We start from the raw sequence: 21065 nt of genomic DNA, 5'->3' as shown, positions 1-21065 counted from the left end.
ATTGCCTGTTTCCCCAGTATTCAGCAATAAGGCAAGTACAACGGCCCCCTTGCTTTTTAAAAGGTACTGGGGAACTGTCTCATTAATTCACTACTGAATTTTTTTTTTCACTACTGAATTTTTTAAAAATGAATTTTTTAATTAAAATGAACAGCCTCTTGTTTTGCTTGTGCCCTGCATTGTTCCAGAAAGGATATAGGATAGCTATAATCATTACCTAATGGCTTTTTCTCACTCCCTCACACTCCTCCTCTTCTGAATAAGTAACACCTTCATGCTGATTTTGTTTTCAATAAGGAGCTACCATACCTTCATATTTATCAAGACACTATTAGTCTCCCAAAAGGGCATGAAGCTTGATCCATTCATTCAACAAACATTCATTGAGTTTCTGACAACCAATTGGCCATAGTTCCCACTTACCAAGCTTACAGTCTAGTGGGGGATATAAACAGGCAATTACAACAGAGTGAGGTAAATGCATGACAAGAGAGAGTGAATGCTTCTGGAACTCCCAGACCTGGCAGAGCAGGGAAGCTTCCAGAAATGAAGTGACTGAAATTCGGGGAACTGTATGCCACAGGAAGGCAACCTGGATAGCAACACCACCGAAACACCAGGGAGATCCATCCAAATAGTCTATCTAAACGAGAGTCACCTTCTTAATCCACATGTGACAAGTGGCTGTCTTCCCAACGCACCATGTAACCCCCAGGCTGGCCACAGTTCACCCTGAACACCAGGTTCTCTAACAGATTTCCAGTTCCTTTTAATTCTAAATATACTCTGCCTTCTCCTGTCCTATTTCAGTGTCTTTACCAACCTTCCAGCCACCAAGCATTTCAATTCAACCCAACAAGGTCCTATGTGGGAGGTAACATGATGAATACGAGAGGTACGGGAGGCGGGCACCAGGGCCCCACCACAAGGACCACATAACCACAGAAGTGTAGAACTGGGAAAAGCCATGCGACTCTCTGCTGACCACTCCACTCCCCACAGACCTTGCAGAGGGGACCTGGCGCTACCAACCCAATTGTGAAACAAATACCCTTACTTTGAGCTCATCATAGGTTTGTCACATTTTCCTGGACGCTGCATCTGTCATATTCCGATGACATATTCTTGACACCAAAGCCCCTCTCCTACAGTTGGATCCTTTTCCTCTGGCTCTCTGAGTATTTTTCCTAAAATGGTACATTTCCTACTTCCAGAGAATATCGATATTTTCTTAACTCATTTCTACATATCACTGTCTATATCAACACAACACTGAGACCAAGGAAGATGAAGAGTTTTGACCATGCTCTTCCAAACATCACTGTCCATTCCACAAGCTAACTGAACTGTTGGGTGAAATTACTTTTTAACGTGATCCAATCCTAAAATGTTAAGATAATTCTGTGACCTAATCAGAGCCACTTTTCTTTGAGGGCGATAGCTGAGTAAAATTATCCCAGTCTGATTGGTTACTATAAAGGAAAAATTGGGTCATTTTTCAATAATATTTGGCTTTTCAAAGTTGACCCACAAAACCTCGCTGTCAGTAACTGCAATGGGGTATGCAGGGGACTCAGTAATAAGGGTGTAGTAACCACATTGTTTTTCTTGTGAAACCTTCATAAGAGTGTCTATCAATGATACCTTAATAAAAAATAAAAATAAAATAAAATAATTTTAAAAACCTCACTGTCAATGGGCAAAGCTACAGCTGCTTGGGTAAGTAAGCCCAGCCTGGGCCACATTCAGTGGCATATTTTACAGCCAAGGACAGAGAGTTTTAACAAACAAAGCAAAAAAGACTACCCTAAATGTTTTGGATTGTCTGATACTTCACATCTAAGGATGTGTAATTATTTTGCTATCCTTCTGAACCTGAGCCTTAATTATGTTTTGGGATCTGAGTACTATAAAATATAAAAATTGTACTCAGTCTTTTAGGTTTTTTGAGTAAGCTTTACAGACATGGCATGAGAGCTATGCCCACCTCTCCTGTGCTATAGAAGCTCACACTATCTTTGTGGCACCATACTTTACACATCCAAAATGGGGAGCTGGTCAATAAGATATATGCCTTCACAATAAATGTCTCAATTTGTAGCTCAAAGTATCATTCGAAACATAAAGAAAAGAAAGCCACATCACCCAAGTCCTGCCCCAGGTGCGATTCTCTAGGAGAAAAATACACCACAAGCATTCTAGCTCTTCCAAGCCAGGGTTCCCTTCCACTACTATAGGATCAGCCGTAAGGTCACACACAGTTTCTGAGGACAGGAACTAACCATCTGGGTTCGAATCCAGCCTCTGCCACTTCCTAGCTGTGTTATCCTGGAGCGATTTAACCTCTCTAATTATTAGTTTGCTCATGCGGAGAAAAAGGATAACCATGATACCACCTTCCCCATAAGGTTGTCATATTTCAATAATACCGTCACCTCACCGCAATCTCTAGTTCACTCTAAAACTAGCTGCTCTGAAGAATTTTGAAAGGGTCACTAGAATTTAGGAAACAAATATGGAGAAGCCTCTCAGTCCTGAAGAGGAAGGTTTTGTTATTGCTATAGCTCAGTTGGTTGAATCACATTTAATTAAGCCTGGAATTTCCAAGGAAAAGAACAGAGCTTCCCAACAGGACACCTAAGACAAGAAAACAAATGGAGTTAGAGTAGGTGAGCGCCTGCGAACTTGCTCTCGGGGACCGGGTTGGTAGTAGCAAATCACACTGTGTGGAAATGGGGGGAAGGGAGAGATTCCTCCATCAACTAGAAGCAATCTTTGTACATTATCCTGTCTCAATATCTCAGCCCTACTGCTAAATCTGGGTGAACCAGCTCTGAACTCTGTGTAAATTTGAGAACACTGGGAGAGGGGGAGAGAAATGGAGACCAGTGAACAGAACAGTCAGTGAGAACTACTGAGTAACTGTGAACCGCTCAGTGATCCGTACTCGGTGTGTTTGGGGCCTACAGAGTTAACCTCGCCATTTCCCCATGACTTGCTCATTCGCTGCTATTGTGTTTAGCTAAAAACTAAAACTGTCACCCAAGCAACATCAGTCTCATTAGAAAGAGGGGAGCCAGCCGGCTTCAGGAAATGTAATGACCCTTTTGAAGGCAGCTGGTTCAGAATTTGTGAATCATTTTGAAATATCCAGACAGGCCAAACCACATCAACACCACATTTAAATAATATGCATATACACAACCACCAAAAACAAAGTGATGACTTGTCAGAGCTCTACTTCTGCTTTCTTGCAGATGCAAGCCAATTAATTTTAAAATCATCATCGGAGTAAGGGTACTTGCTTGATTAGTGAGAACCTCAGGTTTTCAAAGGAAAACTTGCTACCTTTCCAGGCCACACCTGCAGGTGTCACAGTTTATATATAGCCCGAGCTGGTGGTACCTCTGCTTAAAGTGCAGAGCAGGAAAGGCCTGAGTTGAAGCAGCTGGGGAAGCCCAGAGCCGTGAACGCCTGGTCAGCAGTCCCATGGCAGAGGAAATCACTGCTGCTGGCCATCCTGCCTTAAACTTCCGAGTTACAAGTCACGTGCCACTGCCTCTGGTTTAACGTGCGGCCCTAGGCAGTTTTGTTTCCTGTCCTCCTTCATACCCACCTCTGAATATGGCTCAAAATACTCTGAATTTTCTGAAACCCAGAGCCAGCATAGAATGGATGCAAGTGCATAACCCTCAATGCACTCAAGCCCATCACCTGGGAAGCCTGAGCAGGGCTGGAGTGAAGGCCAGCTGAAACCACGCTCCATACCCTCTAGTCAGCCTAGGTTATTTTCTTTCTCAAGGCTTTTTGTGTTACTTCGCACTGCTCTCTGAGGATTTCCAGATCAAGAATTCCTTCGTTCTTCCACATGTCATGTTTGCCCAAGTACTAGTCCTTCACCAGCTTTCCATTCCTCACACCCCTTTTTTGGGAATGTGCTTAAGGACCCATTGGGCGAGACCAGATAACTCACAGGATCCCACCCAGTATTTTTGGTTCTCAGTGCTTCTCCAAAGACTCGGCCCTCTATGTACTCTGCAAAGAGGTCGTGGGCTCTCCGCACACACGCATTTGCCTCTTCACAGGCTGCAGAGAGTGGGCAACAGGGGGAGCCTGCCACCCGCTACCACCGCACACACATCCAGGAAGCAGATCTGGAACGGTCTGCCCAAGCCTTCTGGGTACTTGATCAAGCTACAGGAGTAGGAGAGGAGCGGTCAGCATCAACAGGCAAGGACGGGAAAGAGGAGGACCACGGGAACAAAACTGCTTATGGCTCTTGTGTAACAGTGCCAGTTTTTCTGATCCTGTTACTCTGTGTCACTTTCTGCTGCTCCATCCCCTCTCTATTTGCCAAATACCTCAAGACGTTTCGTAGAGGCTCTGAATTATTGACAAACCTAGGGAAGATGCTTTGGAAAACATTAAGTACAAAAACAGACCTGTACAGCTAGTGCAAACACTTGGCAGTTTCCTTTTTAAGGCCAAACGAGAAAGGAAAAAAAAAAAAGCCTACCCCTGCTAAATAATAATGATATTCACAGACCAGACACTGCAACTCCAAAGTCCGCAGTCTCTCCAGCTTTACTCACCCCTAGCCATCTTGCTCCTTTATTGGCAGCCTGTTGAATCTGGACTCTTTTGAGGGTGACATGGTAAACAGCTCCTTCCTCTACCTCTTCACCCCAGTCCTGAATCGAGCTCTGCCAGGGGGATGGGATAAAGAGAAAGAAAAAGAGTATTTTTTTTTCCTTTCTGCTAGCCACAATCTATCCCAGCTGCTTTGCTGCTTACATCAGCACTCCCAGCACAAGATGGTCTGTTCAAAATAAATATTACAATCAGAGCAACACAAGACACATTGCGATAGAGGGAATGCTGAGATTTTCTTGGCCCTCAGCCCTTTCCTTGTGGTATCAGGATCCCCGAACTTTTCCATCTAGTTATTTTTCCTAGACTTGCTCACATATCTTAAGTCGTTTTTTTAAGTCTTTTTTTTTCTTTCCTAAAGAAACCGTGGTTAAATTTTTTCTTCCTTAAGTGAAATGAAAATAATTCATTTTTTAAAAAAAGTTTGCATTTTTATCATTGGCCCAGTTAGTTGAACAAACTACGTTTTAAACGCAAACACAAGTATTTCAAATGCCAAGAGTCCTCAGTCCCTTGGATGTGAAATGTTCCCCATGTCTTTTTCTGCTCTCACTGTTTTAGGACCCAGAAATTTAGCGAGGTGGGAGGAGAGGGAAGGTAAAAAGCTTTTAGTTCCGTAAAATATCTGGCAAGTGCAGAAAATGCAACACATCATCACGCAGTTTCAAGCAAAACGTGTGCAGCGACTCCCTGGAACTCCGCGTCCCTGGTAAACTTTGTGTGAAAGAGCCGCTGGGACGCAGAAGCGCTCCGCCGTTCACCCGGATGAACAGTTCTTTCCTTAAAAGTTTTCCTGTCCTGACATCCATCTGCCCCAGATACACCACAGGCAATGGCTGAGAAAGTAGGCATCGTTAAAGGGAGAAGACACGCAGACAAGAAGGCACACAAAGCAGAGTGAGAAAGCTTCAGCTCCCAAGCCTGGGATCGGATTGCTCCGTTCCCTCCGACGCAGTCCAAACACGCCCAGAGAAAGCGGGAGAAGATTCCCCAGCAGAGCAGCCTCGGGAGAAGCCGGGGGGTTCTCGTTACCATTTTAGCTTGCCAAAGCAATTTCATTCTCAGTTTTCTCTTCGGTACGTGGACGCGGCATGATGCGCCCTGCTCCGAGGCCCACGCAGCCCCGGCCCCGCTCAGCCCGCGGCGCCCGCCGCCCGCACCCCGCGCGGCCGCCGCGCCCGAGCTCAGACACGCGCCGCGCTGCCCCGCCGCCAGTGCGCGCGACTCGGCCACAAAGGCAGCGCAGCGCGCGGGCGGGCGGGCCAGGGCTCGGACTCCTCCCCACGCCGCTCCGTGATGTCAGGCTTTCCTGTTCGGGCTCGGAGCCCTCTCCCCCTCTCTGACATCCGTGGGTAAAGTGGGCATGAAATAATTCTTCAGCTCTGAAGGTGTCCGGAAACAGCTCTTTGAAGTTGATCAGTTCTTCCCGATGGTCCCCAGGTGCCAGAAAAGAACTTGGGGTGGTACGGGGATGTTGGTGCTTGTCTTCTCCTTCCTTCGTTAAACGGTAAGGGGGGAAGAGGGGTGCAGAAAGCCTGGGAGGGGCAGATCAGAAAAACTACCATTATCTGAGTGTTATCATTAAATTTAGATTAAATCATAGTGACCCCCCAGTGAGAGTGGCCGTGCCAGAAGCCGGGAAGTTTTTCATCAGTACACGGAAAGAATTGTGAGAGGATATTCCGAAACCCATGCCCACGGGCTGTAGCGTGCCCGACATCCACGTACTACCAGCAGGAAATCGCTCTGGACTTCTAACACCCATGAGGATAAAGCTCATGCAGCAGTAACTGCCATTGCGAGTGGGAAGGGGGCAAAGCAGGAAAGAGCCTTGCTGGGATTGACAGTGTGGCCAGTAGGCCGCCAGTGTCCCTGGAAGTTCTGTGAGTCTGTGAGCAGCCACCATCCGTTGAGTTGTCGGTGCTGTAGAGACCCAGTGAGAATAATAACCACAGGGATGAGGAGGCTGCCAGAGGGAGTTGCATCATAACAGAAAGATCTGCTATGAGGACAAGAGATTATGACATTTTTTTAGATCCAGTTTTAATAAGTCAACAAGGATATATCAAATGATGATGTAATCAAATTTTGGCACATGACAGAATTCCATCCTAATTACGAAAAACCTCTAGGGGTCTTCTATTATTCACCCTTAAATGAATTTAATCTACTTTAAAGTTTTTTTAAAGGCCTCTCACTAATTGCCATGCTAAGGCATAAAGCTAAGTAAGTTTTGGTTAATAGTAAATATATCGTGAGCTGAAAAACTAGAGAATCAAGTGCACTGATATTCCCAGGAGGGCAGAAAAAATTACAATGAGGACCCATCAAGGAGAAGCAAAAGGATCTTTGGACACTTGAGAACACCTTGAAGTCACTCAACCAAGTTCCTCTTATTCAACCAGAACCTGCCACTCTCAATAATGGTGGAGAGAGGGGATGATCCTTTTATGAAACTGAAGTGATTGTTTTCTAATTTTTTTAAAAAGCACATAGATTAGATCTTCTGTGATCTCCAGGACAATTGTCCCCAATGTCTGGAGGAAAATTATGTGGAGCCCTACCTCCCTGCCTCCTCAGGTTTGCAGGCCCACCCCTAGTGGACCTAACTATCCAGTGATGGTAAAGACCACAAAATGCACCTGACGACAGTTAAGCAACTCACAAGACTGATTTCACCACTTCTGTAACCTGATTTTTGGCCGTAAAATTGGAGATTACTGAAAAGTTGCCACTTCAGGGATAGCAAGCAGTTTCTTCAAACTTGCCCCTCCCAGGAAGCCTTCCTGGACAGGGCAGCTTGTAACTCACAAGGCCCCCTCAGGTTGCAGACCTCATCACCCACCTCTCTACCCCACCAGTTCGCTGGCAGCCACCTGGTGTGTAAAGGGGAAGAACAGGCTTTGAGACAAGCAGACTCAGCTTCAAATCCACACAAATCCTCACTTACAAGAGTGAAATTGGACACTACCTACCTGAGCCTTAATTTCCGTATCTGTAAAATGGGACAAACATCTACCTCATAGAGTTGGGCCAAAGATTAAATGAAATATGCATGCCAATCATCTAGCACATGGTAAGTGATCCAAAAATATTCCATTCTTTCCTTATTGCGCCTCCTCCTAAACTGTATTTTCCCAAACTCACTGAAAAGTTCTGTATGTATGCAATGTGGGGAAACCTGAAATGATGTGTTCTCACCAAATTACATTAAAATTTCAGAGTGATTTTCCAAGAGAAACAATTTGTATTTATACCTGATAATGTATGTGCTCTTGTCCAAATGCTGAGACACAGAAAAGGCTGGTTTTATACTACATGCAGCAATCAAGTGTTGAAGTTTATAATTTTTTAAATGTTAAAATATTTCACCTGCAGGCAGTTCGGACAGTATTACTTTATCACACATACCTTTGGGTTAGTGCACTCCTGGTCAATATGTGAGAAGTCTGAACTAGCAAGCCATTTATAACTAAATTTGAATTTATTTATCAGATTAGCTTATGTATGACCTAGCATGGTCCTAAGAAGATAGGTCAGTTTTTGTTAAAAGGAGATCAGCAATGTATTATAATTTTCAGTGTAAAAGTCTTTCATCTCCTTGGTTTAGTTTACTCCTAAGTATTTAATTCTTTTTGATGTTATTGTAAATGGGATTGTTTTCTTAACTTCATGTTCATATTGTTCATTGTTAGTGTATAGAAATGTAACCAATTTTTATATATTGATTTTGTGTTGTACAACTTTACTGAATCCATTTTTCAGTTTATTTATGGACAAAAATAAATGGGAAGATATCCCATGTTTCATGGGTTGGAAGTCTTTAATATTGTTAAAATGTCCATACTACCCAAAGCAATGTATAGATTCAATGCAATTCCTAACAAAATTATAATAACATTTTTTACAGAATTAGAATAAGCAGCCCTAAAATTCATATGGAGCCACAAAGGATACCAAATGGCCAAAGCAATCTTGAAGAAGAGCAAAGATGGAGGTCCTGTACTTTATGATTTCAGAACATATTACAAAGCTACAGTAATCAAAACAGTATGGAACTGGCATAAAAACAGACATATTGACCAAGGGAACCTAATAGAAGGCCCAGAAGTTAACCCACACATACACAGTCCACTGATCTTTGACAAGGGTACAACAATGTGCAATGAGGAAAGGATAGTCTCTTCAACAAATGGTATTGGGGAAACTGGACATCCCCCAAATTCCTAGGATACATAGAGGAGAAGCTGCATGGCACATTGGTTTCACTGATACCAAAAGTATAGACAACAAAATCAAAAATAAATTAGTTAGACTATATCAAACTAAAAAGTTTCTGCATAGCAAAGAAAACAGTCAACAGAGTGAAAAGGCAATATCTGCAAACAACATATCTAACAAGGAATTATAATATCCCTAATATGTAAGAAACTCCTACAACTCAATAGCAAAATTAATTATAATAACCTAACTTTAAAATGGGCCAAGGACTTGAATAAACATTTCTCCAAACAAGACATACAAGTGGCCAACAGGTATATGAAAAGATGCTCAACATTACTAATCATCAGGGGATTGCAAATCAAAACCACAATAAGATGTCACCTAATACCTGTTAGGATGGCCATTATTAAAGGAACAAAAAAATAAATATTGGCAAGGATGTGGAGAAAAGGGAATCCTTGTACACTGTTGCTATGAATGTAAATGAGTACAACCATTATGGAAAACAGTATGGAGGTTGATCAGTATGTTAAAAATGGAACTACCATATGATACCCAAAGATTTTGAGATCAGGATCTCAAAATATATAGTTGCACTCCAGTGTTCACTACAGCGCTCTTCCTAATAGCTGAGAAATGGAAACGACCTAACTGTACAACAGTGGATGAATGTATAGAGGAACTATGATATGTACATACATAAGATGGAATATTATTCAGCCTTAAAAAGGAGATCATGTCATATGCCACAACATGATAAACCTTGAGGGCACTATGCTAAGTGACATTAGCCAGTCACAGGACAAATGCTGCATGATTCCACTTATATGAGGTACCTAAGTAGTCAAACTTCTAGAAGGACAAATACCATATGATTCCATTTATATGTGGAATCTAAAAACAAAACAAAACAGCAATAGATATACAGACACTGACAGTGACTAGTGGTTACCATGGGCTAAGGGTTGGGATGGGTAAGTGCAATAGGTAAAGGGGATAAAGAGGCACAAAATCTCACTCATAATATAAATTAGTCACAGGGATGAAAATACCACATAAAGAATATAGTCAATAGTGCTGTAACATCTTTCTATGTTGACAGTAGCTACTGATAGTATAACTGTTGAATCACTATGTTGTATACTTGAAATATAATAGTGTATTTCAACTATATTTCAATGAAAAATATATCAAAAAAAGAAGAAAGTAGTCAAACTCATAGAAGCAGAAAGTAGAATGGTGGTTGCCAGGTGGTGGGGAGAGGGGGATGTAGGAAGTTGCTGTTCAATGTGTATAAAGTTTCAGTTACACAAGATGAAAAAGTTCTAGAAATCTGCTGTACAACTTGGTGCTTACAGTTAACAATACTGTACTGTACATTAAAAGTCTGTTACAGGGAGGGGAGAAGATCAGAATAGATCTATACTTAAAGCATTAGGATGTTGCTAGGAATTGTCTTATGGTGCATATTGGCAGTCACTGACAAGTCAGTAGCAATAAGGGAAGAGGTACTGAGGAACCTCAAGTTCCTTCATACCTTCACCAGAGCAAATAAATAGAGAGCTAGTAAGAGCAAACATAAGCAGCTGCTATGCAAATTCTTTAAGAAAATCTATCTACAGGTAGAAATACATCATTTATACGCTCCATTCATCCATTCATTTTTTCACAGGCCTCTATGACATCACTATCCTAGACTTCATTCTACTCTCTGGTTGCAAGGAAAAGTGAAAAATACAAAAATTATGATAGAGTGTATTTATATATGTAGAGTAACATGGACTAATACTTACATGTCTGGGGAAATGATGGGACATTTGGTATCTGAGAGCCAGTTTGAATCCCAGTCTAGATGCCCTCCAACCAAGACTCTGACCCTCGCTTCTTGTAGCCTTAGTGTCCTCATCTGTTTCCTTTCAAACTTATCATGGCTGTTAAATAAACCATACTATATAAAGCACCTAATAGATTAAAATGTCCCGTATAAAGCACCTGATAGAATGCTTGGAACATAGGAGACCTTGGATAAAAATGTATCTCTTTCCCTCCCTACCTCTATATTCTTTCCCTTTAGTGTAATTCCATATTCATTTACTCTTTTGTCTGCAATCAGCATGCTCTTTACGTGTATTGTGTGACAGAAAAATAAGGGCAGTGCAAGTATAATGCACTTACACTTAGAAATTAAGTACTTAAAAGTACATCTTGAAGATGTCAGTATCCACATAAGATAGTAGGAGGTAGGAAAGCCTGTGTTTCTTTCTCAAATTCAATGCTGGACTATGTCCAGTCAAAGGTTAAAGGAAAAACAGTCCCCAGGAGAAATAATAAAAACTACAGTAACTATGTGAAGAAAGCTAAATAAGCAAGAGGTTAGAATTCTCCTTCTACACCTTAGGACTGCTGAGTGCACATTGCCTCTAAGTTGCCTACAGCCTTTACCTGAATAGATGAGTCTGAAAATCTTTCCCACTTTTGAGTGAAATTAATAATAGCCACTTTGCAATATTTTATTTATACACTGTATCTTCTGTAGTTCCCTAAACCACTTTTGGTGGAGGACATAAACAAATAAATCTACTAATTCTTGATCCTTCCTCCAACAATATCAAAGTATTGTCAAAATACAAACGACTCAGTCCTTCCAGCACTGCTGTGAAATGCTTCTCCCCATTCCTCAGGCTTGCGCACTGTGTTGCCCACGAGTTACCTTTGCGTGTTCACTCCCCACTCTCAGCTGAGCATCTTCCTATGCTTGTTTGTACCTACGCTAACTGGGATTGCCCCCTTCACCTCCTCTTTGCTTGATCTTTCCACCTTGCTTTGCGAAGAGTAAATAATGAGTCATGCTTGGTTAAAGATGATTTGCTTCCATGGTCTAAGGTCCCAAAGTGATTTTATTAATCACCATGAGATACTAAAAGTTAAAAATTCTCAATGCTTTGTTATGGCAAATTACAAACCAATTTTAGATGGACTTACTACAACTCAAGAAGAGGCTGCCCTAGGAGGCAGAAAATAGAGACGGAAGAAACTTAGACAATAGCATTTGACGGGTGGCAGGCCAAAGGCAGAGGACTCCTCTGGCCACGATGGCAAACATTTTTGAACTAATAGTTCACCAAATGTTGGTGGTAACTCTTAATTATTGGTGATGCTTTCCTGAGGAGGAAGTTGGTTACTAGAATGCTATTTGTGACTTGAGCTAATGAGCATTATTACCTCATCTAATTATAGATTTCTGTAAAAGAAAAAAGGACAGAAAGCCAGAAATTCATTCACATGGTTGAAAAGATCAAAACATACAATAATCAGCTCAGACATAACAATCTGTGTGATGTATAATAAAACATCCTGCGAAGTGGGAAATGGGTGACCTGATGCCATAAAGGGCTTTGACCAAGATTCTGGAAGGAGTTACTAGGCAATTAGCCAAATAATATCTTCTTTCAGGGCTAAAGGAATAGCCTTTTTCTATAATAATGATATTGAAGTGGTACTGAAAACCCAAATAAACTAGAACTGTTATAAGTCAGTGGATAAGAATGATGGCTCTGCTGTCAAACACCAAATTTGAATCCCAGATATACCACTTCTCTCTGAAGCAAGGTCTTTAACATGTGTAAACCTATTTAAAAAAAATAGGGATACAAATACCTTCTTCATTGGCTTATAATGAAAATTAAATAAGATAGCCACATTGAGCCTTTAGCATAACAACTGGCACCACTGTAAATACTCAGTTAATGTTGTCTGTTGTTGTTTTTATTGTTCTTATTATTATTCTTATATGTCAGGTCAGTGATTATAAAAGCTATGGGAGGCTGACTATACTCAAAATTAGAGCCAGATATCAAGTAACTCAAGATTTTGCATCTTAAAGCCCAAACATCATGATACAGAGAACCCCAGAAGAATCATAAGCCCCACAAACTGTTCAGTCAGTGAGCAACATTGACTGAGTTGCTACGTGGCACAGAAAAATAGTGTGCTCAGAATTCTTGCCCCACTCAACACACCTCCACACAGTGATCAGAGTGATCTTTTCAAATCACCATCCCATCCGATCCTCTTCTTAAATCCCTCCAGTGGTTCCCAAATGCTAAGGATAAAAACCGAAATCCTTCCCATACCCCACAGGGCCTTGCCCAGGCTGGCCCTGCCTACCTCTCCAGCTTCCTCCCACTCTCAGTACACTCTCCAGACTCTGGCAGTTTTTCTTTCAATGTCTTGAACATATATGGCTTCCCCCATCACAGAGCCCTTTCCTTTTGGGTCCCTCTCTTCTCCCCCAACCTAGGTTAAATCTTCCTATTATTTGCTCACATGGCACCAAGTGCCTCTCTTTGTGGCTCTATCACAGTTGTAATTTTACATTTAATTGTATAATTATTTCATAAATGTCTGTTTTCCCCAAACTCTATGAAGGCAAAGGTAATGCCAGTTTTTCTCTTCATCATATTCTAGCACCTCACAGTGTCTAGCACATAGTAGATGCTCAATAAATAACTACAAGTGATTGACAGATAACATAGATAAATGCCATGCTATAAATTCAGTAAGTGCTTTGTAATTATTATTGAGTGACATAAATAAATCTTAGATATAGTCTCTACCTTAAAGCTGCTTATAATCTGAAGGCAGAGAAGGGACATGAAGGGAGTAACTGTCAAATGACTTTATAAAGCCAGAAATTAGCAAGTACAGATTAAGAGAGCAAGGCAGACCAAGCAATGTGTCACTGAGAGAACACTGAGAAAATCGGTCGGAAGGCACACACACCAAAGGATTTGCAGATAATTACAGTCTTTATTAAGCCTGTGTGAACCACTACCTTTGAAGAAAAGGAGAAATGTGGACTGGGAGGAAAAGAGGGAGGTCCTCTGGTAGAGAGGATGGCAGGGTTCAAAGGATGATATTTGGTTGGAGAAATGGCTCATATAGTCCAGGGAAGTGAGGCTTGAGTAAAGTAGCCCGTTGATAGAGATTCTTGAATTTTTCTTCAGAGGAAATGGAGCTGATGAAACAGTAGGAACTAGATGACTCTATTTGTTCATAGGTTAGCTTTGAAAGCACAGAGATAGAGCCATCTGATAGGAGCTTTTACAGTAAGGTATATGCCAAACAGTTAACATGCAGGCTGAGACAAGATAAGGGTTTTTAATTAAAGAAATGAATTTGAGTGAAGTTTTGGAAAAAATGTATGTTGCCACTCGATGATGGACAGCGTGTTGAAGGTAAATGAGAGGAAAGAAAAAAACACTGCAAGGTTTTAAGACTGGGATGCTGGGAATGTGGTGGGGACATGAAAATATGAAGAAAATGGGAAGGACTTTGGAAAAATATATGATCAGCTCAAATCTGGGAAGAAAGAAAATAAAGGAACTGGAGAGTGACAGCAAGAGAAGACAAGACTGGGAATGAAGAAAGTGAGTTACAAGTTAGCATGTAGACAGGTTGTTGGAAACCATGAATTCTCAGGATTCCTCCGTAGTGGAAGAGAAGCAGAATCTAAACAGTATCATAATGTACCCACAACTGAAGAAGAGCAAACAGAAATAACCAGAGAGAAGAGCAAGAGGGAAAAAAGAGGAAGGAAAGCTGGACTTGCAGAGATGAATGCTGACAGGAAAGCTTACTGCATTTGACACACTCAGACACACTGAATCAGTCTTGTAATACAGTTAGTGGACTTCAGACTACTTCAAATGACAAGAGATTTACCTTCTGTCCTTATCACAAGACACTACACATACTTTAAGAGGATTTTCCCTGTTTAAAACACAACAGTTTCAAAAATTATCACTAGTTATTCTGTTCTATGACAATCTTCAATAAAATGTAACCAAAGTTAATTGAAAGTCTTAGTGTGGTCAGTTATGTAATGCCAGAATTGCTGAATAGCTTAAACACAGTGTTTTCCCAGAAATATTTGTCTTTCGGAGGAAACCAAGAATGGAAAGTTTCTGCCTTAAAGGAGAACTTCTGAGAAGGTGGAAAGAAAAGAAAAATACATATAATGGAAATATAATTTTAACAGTAATTAACCAAAGTCCTGCAAATGTGGTAACTACTCACACAGATACACACAAAAACACAAAGAAAAGTGAATTTTACCACTTTAGAGAGTTGATTGTGGATTATATATCAGTTAGATAATGTCTTTTGAAACATCAGGAACAAATTTAGACAGATCTTTGGTTCCTGTTATTTTCCTGTTTAACTGGCAGAATCAACTCATACTAACCCAAACTGATTCTGTTTTGTCTAAGACATGAAGTGAACTGAGGTCTGCAGACTGAAAATATGTTAAGTTTGGGGTAGGAGAAAGGGAGGAGTCATTTGCTTAGTATATCAGCTTCTAGATAGGCAAATAGATGCTGCTTTAGAAAGCTGCACACAGTTCCCATTCCTACCTTGTTTTTCTCCCCTGTTCCTCCAGGGATAATGTGTGTGTGTGTGTATTATGGGAAATAGAACTGACAAGTACATTGGCCTTCATCTTGAACCTTAATCATAAAATTTAATGACTTCTCCCTAGAATAACATAAACCCAACAGAAAGGCACTGTAAAGAAATGATGGTCCAATCGTAAGTTATGTGACACCTTATAATGAAATAAGTAATATACTTTTTCTTATAGTCAAATTGGTAATATACTTTATATGATTCAAAGGAATTTCTCTCCTGTAACTTGCCAGGATGCTGTGCTATAAATTATTGCATCCTGTGCTTCAGGAAATCACACCACCCTTGATTGAAAGTTGCATGACCTTAGCACGAGGACCAGCTGGCATTCTTGGCATACATGCCCAACTAGAGCTAAGTTTTTGGTTTCCCCACCTAGGAAGATGTGGGGTTAAGTGGAGATTAGACCAGCAGTGAGAAATCCCTCAATTTGATTAGTTATATAAATCCATACCAGACTCAAGCTGCCCTAAGAGGGTCCAGAAAAATCAGTTCCAGGTACCAAAAAGAAATTAAGTTCACTTTGGGTGTAGGTTCCAGAGGGTTCCAGTACAAAATCAGATTTTCTAAGATTTTGCCATGACAGCTACCCTGTAGCAGGGCCTCATTCCAGGTGGAGGCAGATAGGAAAAGCTGCCTCTCTTACCTCACAGACCAGCTGCCATACCAGGCCTGGACTGCTTATCTCTGGACTATTTTGTGAGAGAGAAATAGAAATCTTTCTTGTTTAAGTTGCTGTAAATTTGGCTTTACAATTTACAGCCAAAGCTATATCCAAAATAACATGACTAAACAGAACAGAAATCAGTAGCGGTAAGAGAGTCACTTCGTCAAAGGCCAGATCATAATATTGTAAGATTTACTCTGATACGCTCTGATTCTGAAATGGTTCTGGGTTCTGAGAGGGATTCCTTTACCTATTTATTAACTCAGTCATACAACAAACATCTACTGAAAGTCAACCATGTATCAGGTGCTGTGCTAGGCACTGAAGAAATGACTTTTGACAAGACAGTTGTGTTACCTGCCTCATGGTGGGAATGGATTAGAGGGAGAAACAGGCAAAGCGTGGACATGACAATTTGACAAATGCCAAGAGAAAGGTCGCTGGCTGTAGGATGATCCTCCTTGTTGTTACGTAACCCCAGAACTGCCGAGTAGCTTAAACAGTGTTTTCACAGAAATATTTGTCTTTTACAGGAAACCGAGAATGGAAAGTTTCTGCCTTAAAGAGGACTTTTGAGAAGGTGGAAAGAAAAGAAAAATATATATTATAGAAATACAACTTTAACAGTAATTATCAAAATGCTACAAATCTTGCAAATATGCAAAAACTACTCACACAGATATATACACACACACAAAAAAAAGTGAATTTTACCACTTTAGAGAGTAGACTGTGGCTTATCCTCTAGGAAGGAAGGAATGCTTCCCAGAGCAAATAATCTCTAAGGTGAGATCTGAAAGATGTGATGGAATCAGAAGTAGAGGAAGAAGGCAGGGGAGGGGGAGAGAGCAATCCAGACAGAGGGAACAGAAGAGAGGAAAGCCCAGGATTTAAGGAGGATCACAGATCAAATAAAACCCTAGGCATGGCCCACTAGTTCACAATGCCCAGTAGGAAATGAAGTACTTTTTGAGCACTAATTCATCTTGATAGCTCAATATACTAACTGGATGTATGTCCCCTGGAGACATGAAGTATGTTTTTGTTTATTTTATACAATCCCATAATCCCTCAAATAATCCTCTGTGAAGGGTTAGGTAAATAGGTAACGATTTCAGGGACTTTAACAGAGCATATCCTGTGTGTGAAGTGCTGAAGCGTACACACAAGTCCTGGATCTAAAGTCAGGGAGGCAGATAAGGGAATGAAGAAAGCAAATAGGCAAGAAGGAAGGGCATGACTGTGGGCTTTTCTGGAACCATCCAGACTCTAAATTCCAAATCAGAACTCCTTGTAGAAGAGTCATTCTAGCACATCCCAGAGAGTCTGGCACATACCTAGGGGCAAGTATATAGGCTGGATGGAAGGGCCTTTTCCAAATCCCACCTTGGAAATCCTCAGTGTTAGTGTTATCCTTGATCAAGGAATGGGAGGAAAGACCAGATAGTGTGAGCCCAAGCTTGCACATGAGGCCACTGTAGACCAGGCAGAGGGAAGGAGAGCCCAGCCCTGCCACACCTGTGCCCACTGTACCTCTTGCTCACTCTCATCAGAGCATTCCAGGGGTCATAGTGATGGAAATATGTAACCTCACCCAGTGTAGTCCATCCAAGCTCCTCTGTGGTAGAGTGGTTTGCTTGAAATTAACATCCCTGTAATTTTCAGGGATAGGTTAGGTTTGTGTACAATTTAGTCACCATAGCGTGATTATTACTTATTTGCAGGTATACAGTGTTTTGTATTGGTGATCACCAATGCTTTCTGTCACTGTGCAGTTTACGAACTGATCCTACCTAGTTTAGTTCTCTCAGTCCTCACAAGAACTCCCCAAAACAGAGGTGTTACTATCTTCATTTTATAAAGATCACAAAGATAATACAAATGCTGGGCCCAGCTCTTAAACCAAAGTCTTCTGATTCCAAATATCCTGCTACTTTAAAAAAAATCGATTTTTGTTCTGAGAACATTTGATTGTATCTTTGCTTTCCCTTATATTATTTAAGACTTATGACACCTTATGAAGTACATTAGTTCCTCATCCCCATTAGTAATCGGAGGTGCACCAAACAGTGGCCAGCACTCAAGAATTTTGTCCTTACTGGCTCTGTCACCAGGGTCTTGTCCTTGTGACTGCCAGCGCTGCCATCAGGTCTAGGTTCATATGGCCTGGCCTGGTGGCCCATTCAAAGCACCAGGCAGGCAGCCGTCCTGCTCCAGGCACTGTGCTGGGTGCTGGGCATGCTGCGGGGATCAGTACAGAATCCCTGCTTTCAAAGAATGCACAGTCTAGGGAGGCGAGAGAAAAGAAAACAGGACCTTACAAAGGGTGTGAGAAGGCGATAATGGAGCAGACACATGGCGGGGCCCCTAGCATCAAGGGACAAGGAGTCAGGGATACCTAAAGCTGAGGCTTCACTGGGAAACAAAAATTAGCAGATGAAAAGAGGAGAAATGCTCAGTTCAGGAAAAGGAGTGGCATGCTGAAGGCATGGGTGCTGAAGAGAACAAAGTGATTTCACAGGTAGAACTGAACGTGGTTTGATATGCCTGAAGGATGAGGGCAACAGAAAGGGGCTGTTGAGAGATGAGGTGTAAGGGGCAGATTACAAAGAACTTGGGAGCATGTTAAGGAATCTGGGCTCTATCTTGAGATAATGGAGACCATAGAAAGGCTTCGTGCAGTAGTTACATGAGAATTCTTGCATTTAAAAAATATCTGACTGCATATGGAGAAAGGATTAGAGCAGCCCTGCCCCCAAAGAAATATAATGAGAGCCACTGATGCAAATTTAACTTTCCTAGAAGCCACATTAAAAAAGTAAAAGGAAATAGGTGAAATTAATATTTATTAATTAACTAATTTTAACAATATAGCTTATTCAACCCACAGTATTAAAGGAGGTGTGGAGAAAAGTAAACATGTTGGACAAGTATTCAGGGAGACTAGTAGAAATTTGTTACAGGTGAGGACTCACTTGACTTAATTTTACATACAAAGGTCAAACTAATCTTCCTGAAATACACCTCTAATTAAGATACTCCCTTGTTTGAATTTTTCCATTTTTTGCCATTTGCCTACCAAACAAAGCCCAAACTCTAGCCAGCAGTGGATTCCTTTTCTCCAGCGTCTGTCTCCTCCCCTCCCCACAGCTGGGCCTGTGCTCCACACGGGGACCCAGCGTCTAACACCAGTCATAACCTTACGCAGAAGGAATGAAAAGACCTCACCTCAGCATTCTGGAATGGAGCGTCAGACCATTCCTCCTGCTAGTCAGGTCAGCGTTCCAGGTCTGACTCCGGGCTTGGAAATCTGCCCGGTCCCTTTGGGGCGGGGGCCTTGCTTCTTGCTTTCCATTCCACTCTTTCCTTCTTCCAGAGCTTGGAAGTCTGCCTATAATTCTGAGTTTAGCATCTGGAGCATTCTAACTGCTGACAGACTTTTTTATTCCCTTATTCCTGGTTGTATTTCTCAGTGCCACCTGTTCCTAGATTCCCCAGAACCAGTACCTCCCAGCCTTGGGGCTTGTTACCCACTTCCCAATACCAACTCTGCTTGCCCAGGTGGCCGCCTGTTACCTGCCGCCATATTTCTCCGCATATCCCTTCCAATGCATTGTCTCCCTGCCTAGACTTCCTTGCAGCTCCTGCCCCAGCCCCAGGGGCAGTCCAGCCTCTGGCAGTTTGCCCTGTCTTTTGCAGTGAATCAGTCCATTTCTTAATAACATCTTGAGCTATGACTACAGACATCCAAGGCCCTGCAGATTAAAGCTCCACCCTACTACCGAAATTTCTTCCTTTTTATGTTTGTGTACTCTTTACTTCAGTCAAAATAATCTGTCATTCACTATTCATGCCTCGTGCTAGACCTCCCTGATATATTCCTGCCAAAACTGCTTAGCATGGAAAGGGCTTTCTCCCACTCCATCCCCATTGACTGAGAAATTCTTTATAAATATTAGCCCCAAAGTAGGAAAATCCATAATCTCCTCCCTATCCTGCCTGGAAATTATATCTCCCTCCACTGAACTCCCGTGCCTCCTCATCTGGCCTTCTATTATGGACTTTATTGCATTCTTCCTTATTTTAAATGTCATAGCTCCCTGAGAATATAGATAAACGTCTTGGAAATAAGACCTATGTCTGATAACTTAGCAAAGCAAAATAGCTAGGGGAGAAGGAAGGAAAGAGAGACTTGGCTCAGTTGCAAAATGAGTAATTGTCCATCAAGGAACAGAACTGAACAAGCTCACGCTGTCAAGCGTCTGCCTAACATCCGTAATCAAATAATTACTGAAACAGGGCATAAGGGCCCCTGTCCCTATGGACTGTAAAGAAATTCACTGAGCATCCCTTAGGTAATATTATTCTCTCTATATATTCCTTATTTTCTTCCCTTTTGCCTCTCTGTTTGGACTTACCTCTTTGCATCTCCCCTCCCTCCCTGGACCCCAAACTGTGAATGCATCTAGAAGCCCACGTCACCCACCCCAAGGTTGCTGGTTCCCCATAACTGAGTTGGAACAAATTCAGTCACCCAGTTCAGATCTCTTTGACACTTCCTTTCAGCACCTACTGGGTCCACAGGTGTGATGAAAAGGGGCACTTTCCGCAATGACGTAGAAGGAAACACAAGGCCCCACAGCATGCAGCTGTGCCCTCCCCTGACTATCTTTTAAACGCTCAGTGGTAGTGGAAAAGGCCTAAGTAGGAAAACCAGACTGATGAGTGGGTGTTTTCATTTATGGTTAAGGTGGGCACAATTCAATCTGGTACCTGGTATACACTCAGCCTCTTGTTCCCTGCACAGCAGGCCAGCTAGACATGGAGATCCCACTGCCCTCTTATTTTGCTGATGTCTATGCTGCAGTATGATGGAGAGAGTTGAGATTGTGCATCATTATTTTGTACTTACTTTTCAGCTTTCCTATTAGGAGCTCTAGATACCTTAGGAAATATAACAATCTTACCAAATCTCTGTATGGTAACTAGCACACATGGCCAAACAAAACTAAAATAATTGTGATCTGCCCACCACAGTGTCTGTTCTACCTGCATT

The 21065-nt window shown here is 41.8% G+C and overlaps 1 protein-coding gene across 1 annotated transcript in view; it reads right to left on the bottom strand.

The window, feature by feature from the left end:
- RGL1 (ral guanine nucleotide dissociation stimulator like 1) overlaps positions 1-5902 on the bottom strand; it is a 123763-nt gene extending 117861 nt beyond the window's left edge. The window contains exons 1-2 of the mRNA XM_036912566.2: positions 5683-5902; positions 4593-4703 (exon numbers count right to left, since the gene is read on the bottom strand). Of these exons, the coding sequence (XP_036768461.2) occupies positions 4593-4703; positions 5683-5709 (138 nt within the window). The 5' untranslated portion in view covers positions 5710-5902. The remainder of the gene's footprint in view (positions 1-4592; positions 4704-5682) is intronic.
- Positions 5903-21065: the final 15163 nt, after the last annotated feature.

This window comes from Manis pentadactyla, chromosome 9 (genome assembly GCF_030020395.1).
Source record: "Manis pentadactyla isolate mManPen7 chromosome 9, mManPen7.hap1, whole genome shotgun sequence".
NCBI classification, from domain to species: Eukaryota; Metazoa; Chordata; class Mammalia; order Pholidota; family Manidae; genus Manis; species Manis pentadactyla.
Note: the sequence above shows the minus strand (reverse complement) of the source record. Positions and strands in the feature narration are given on the sequence as shown.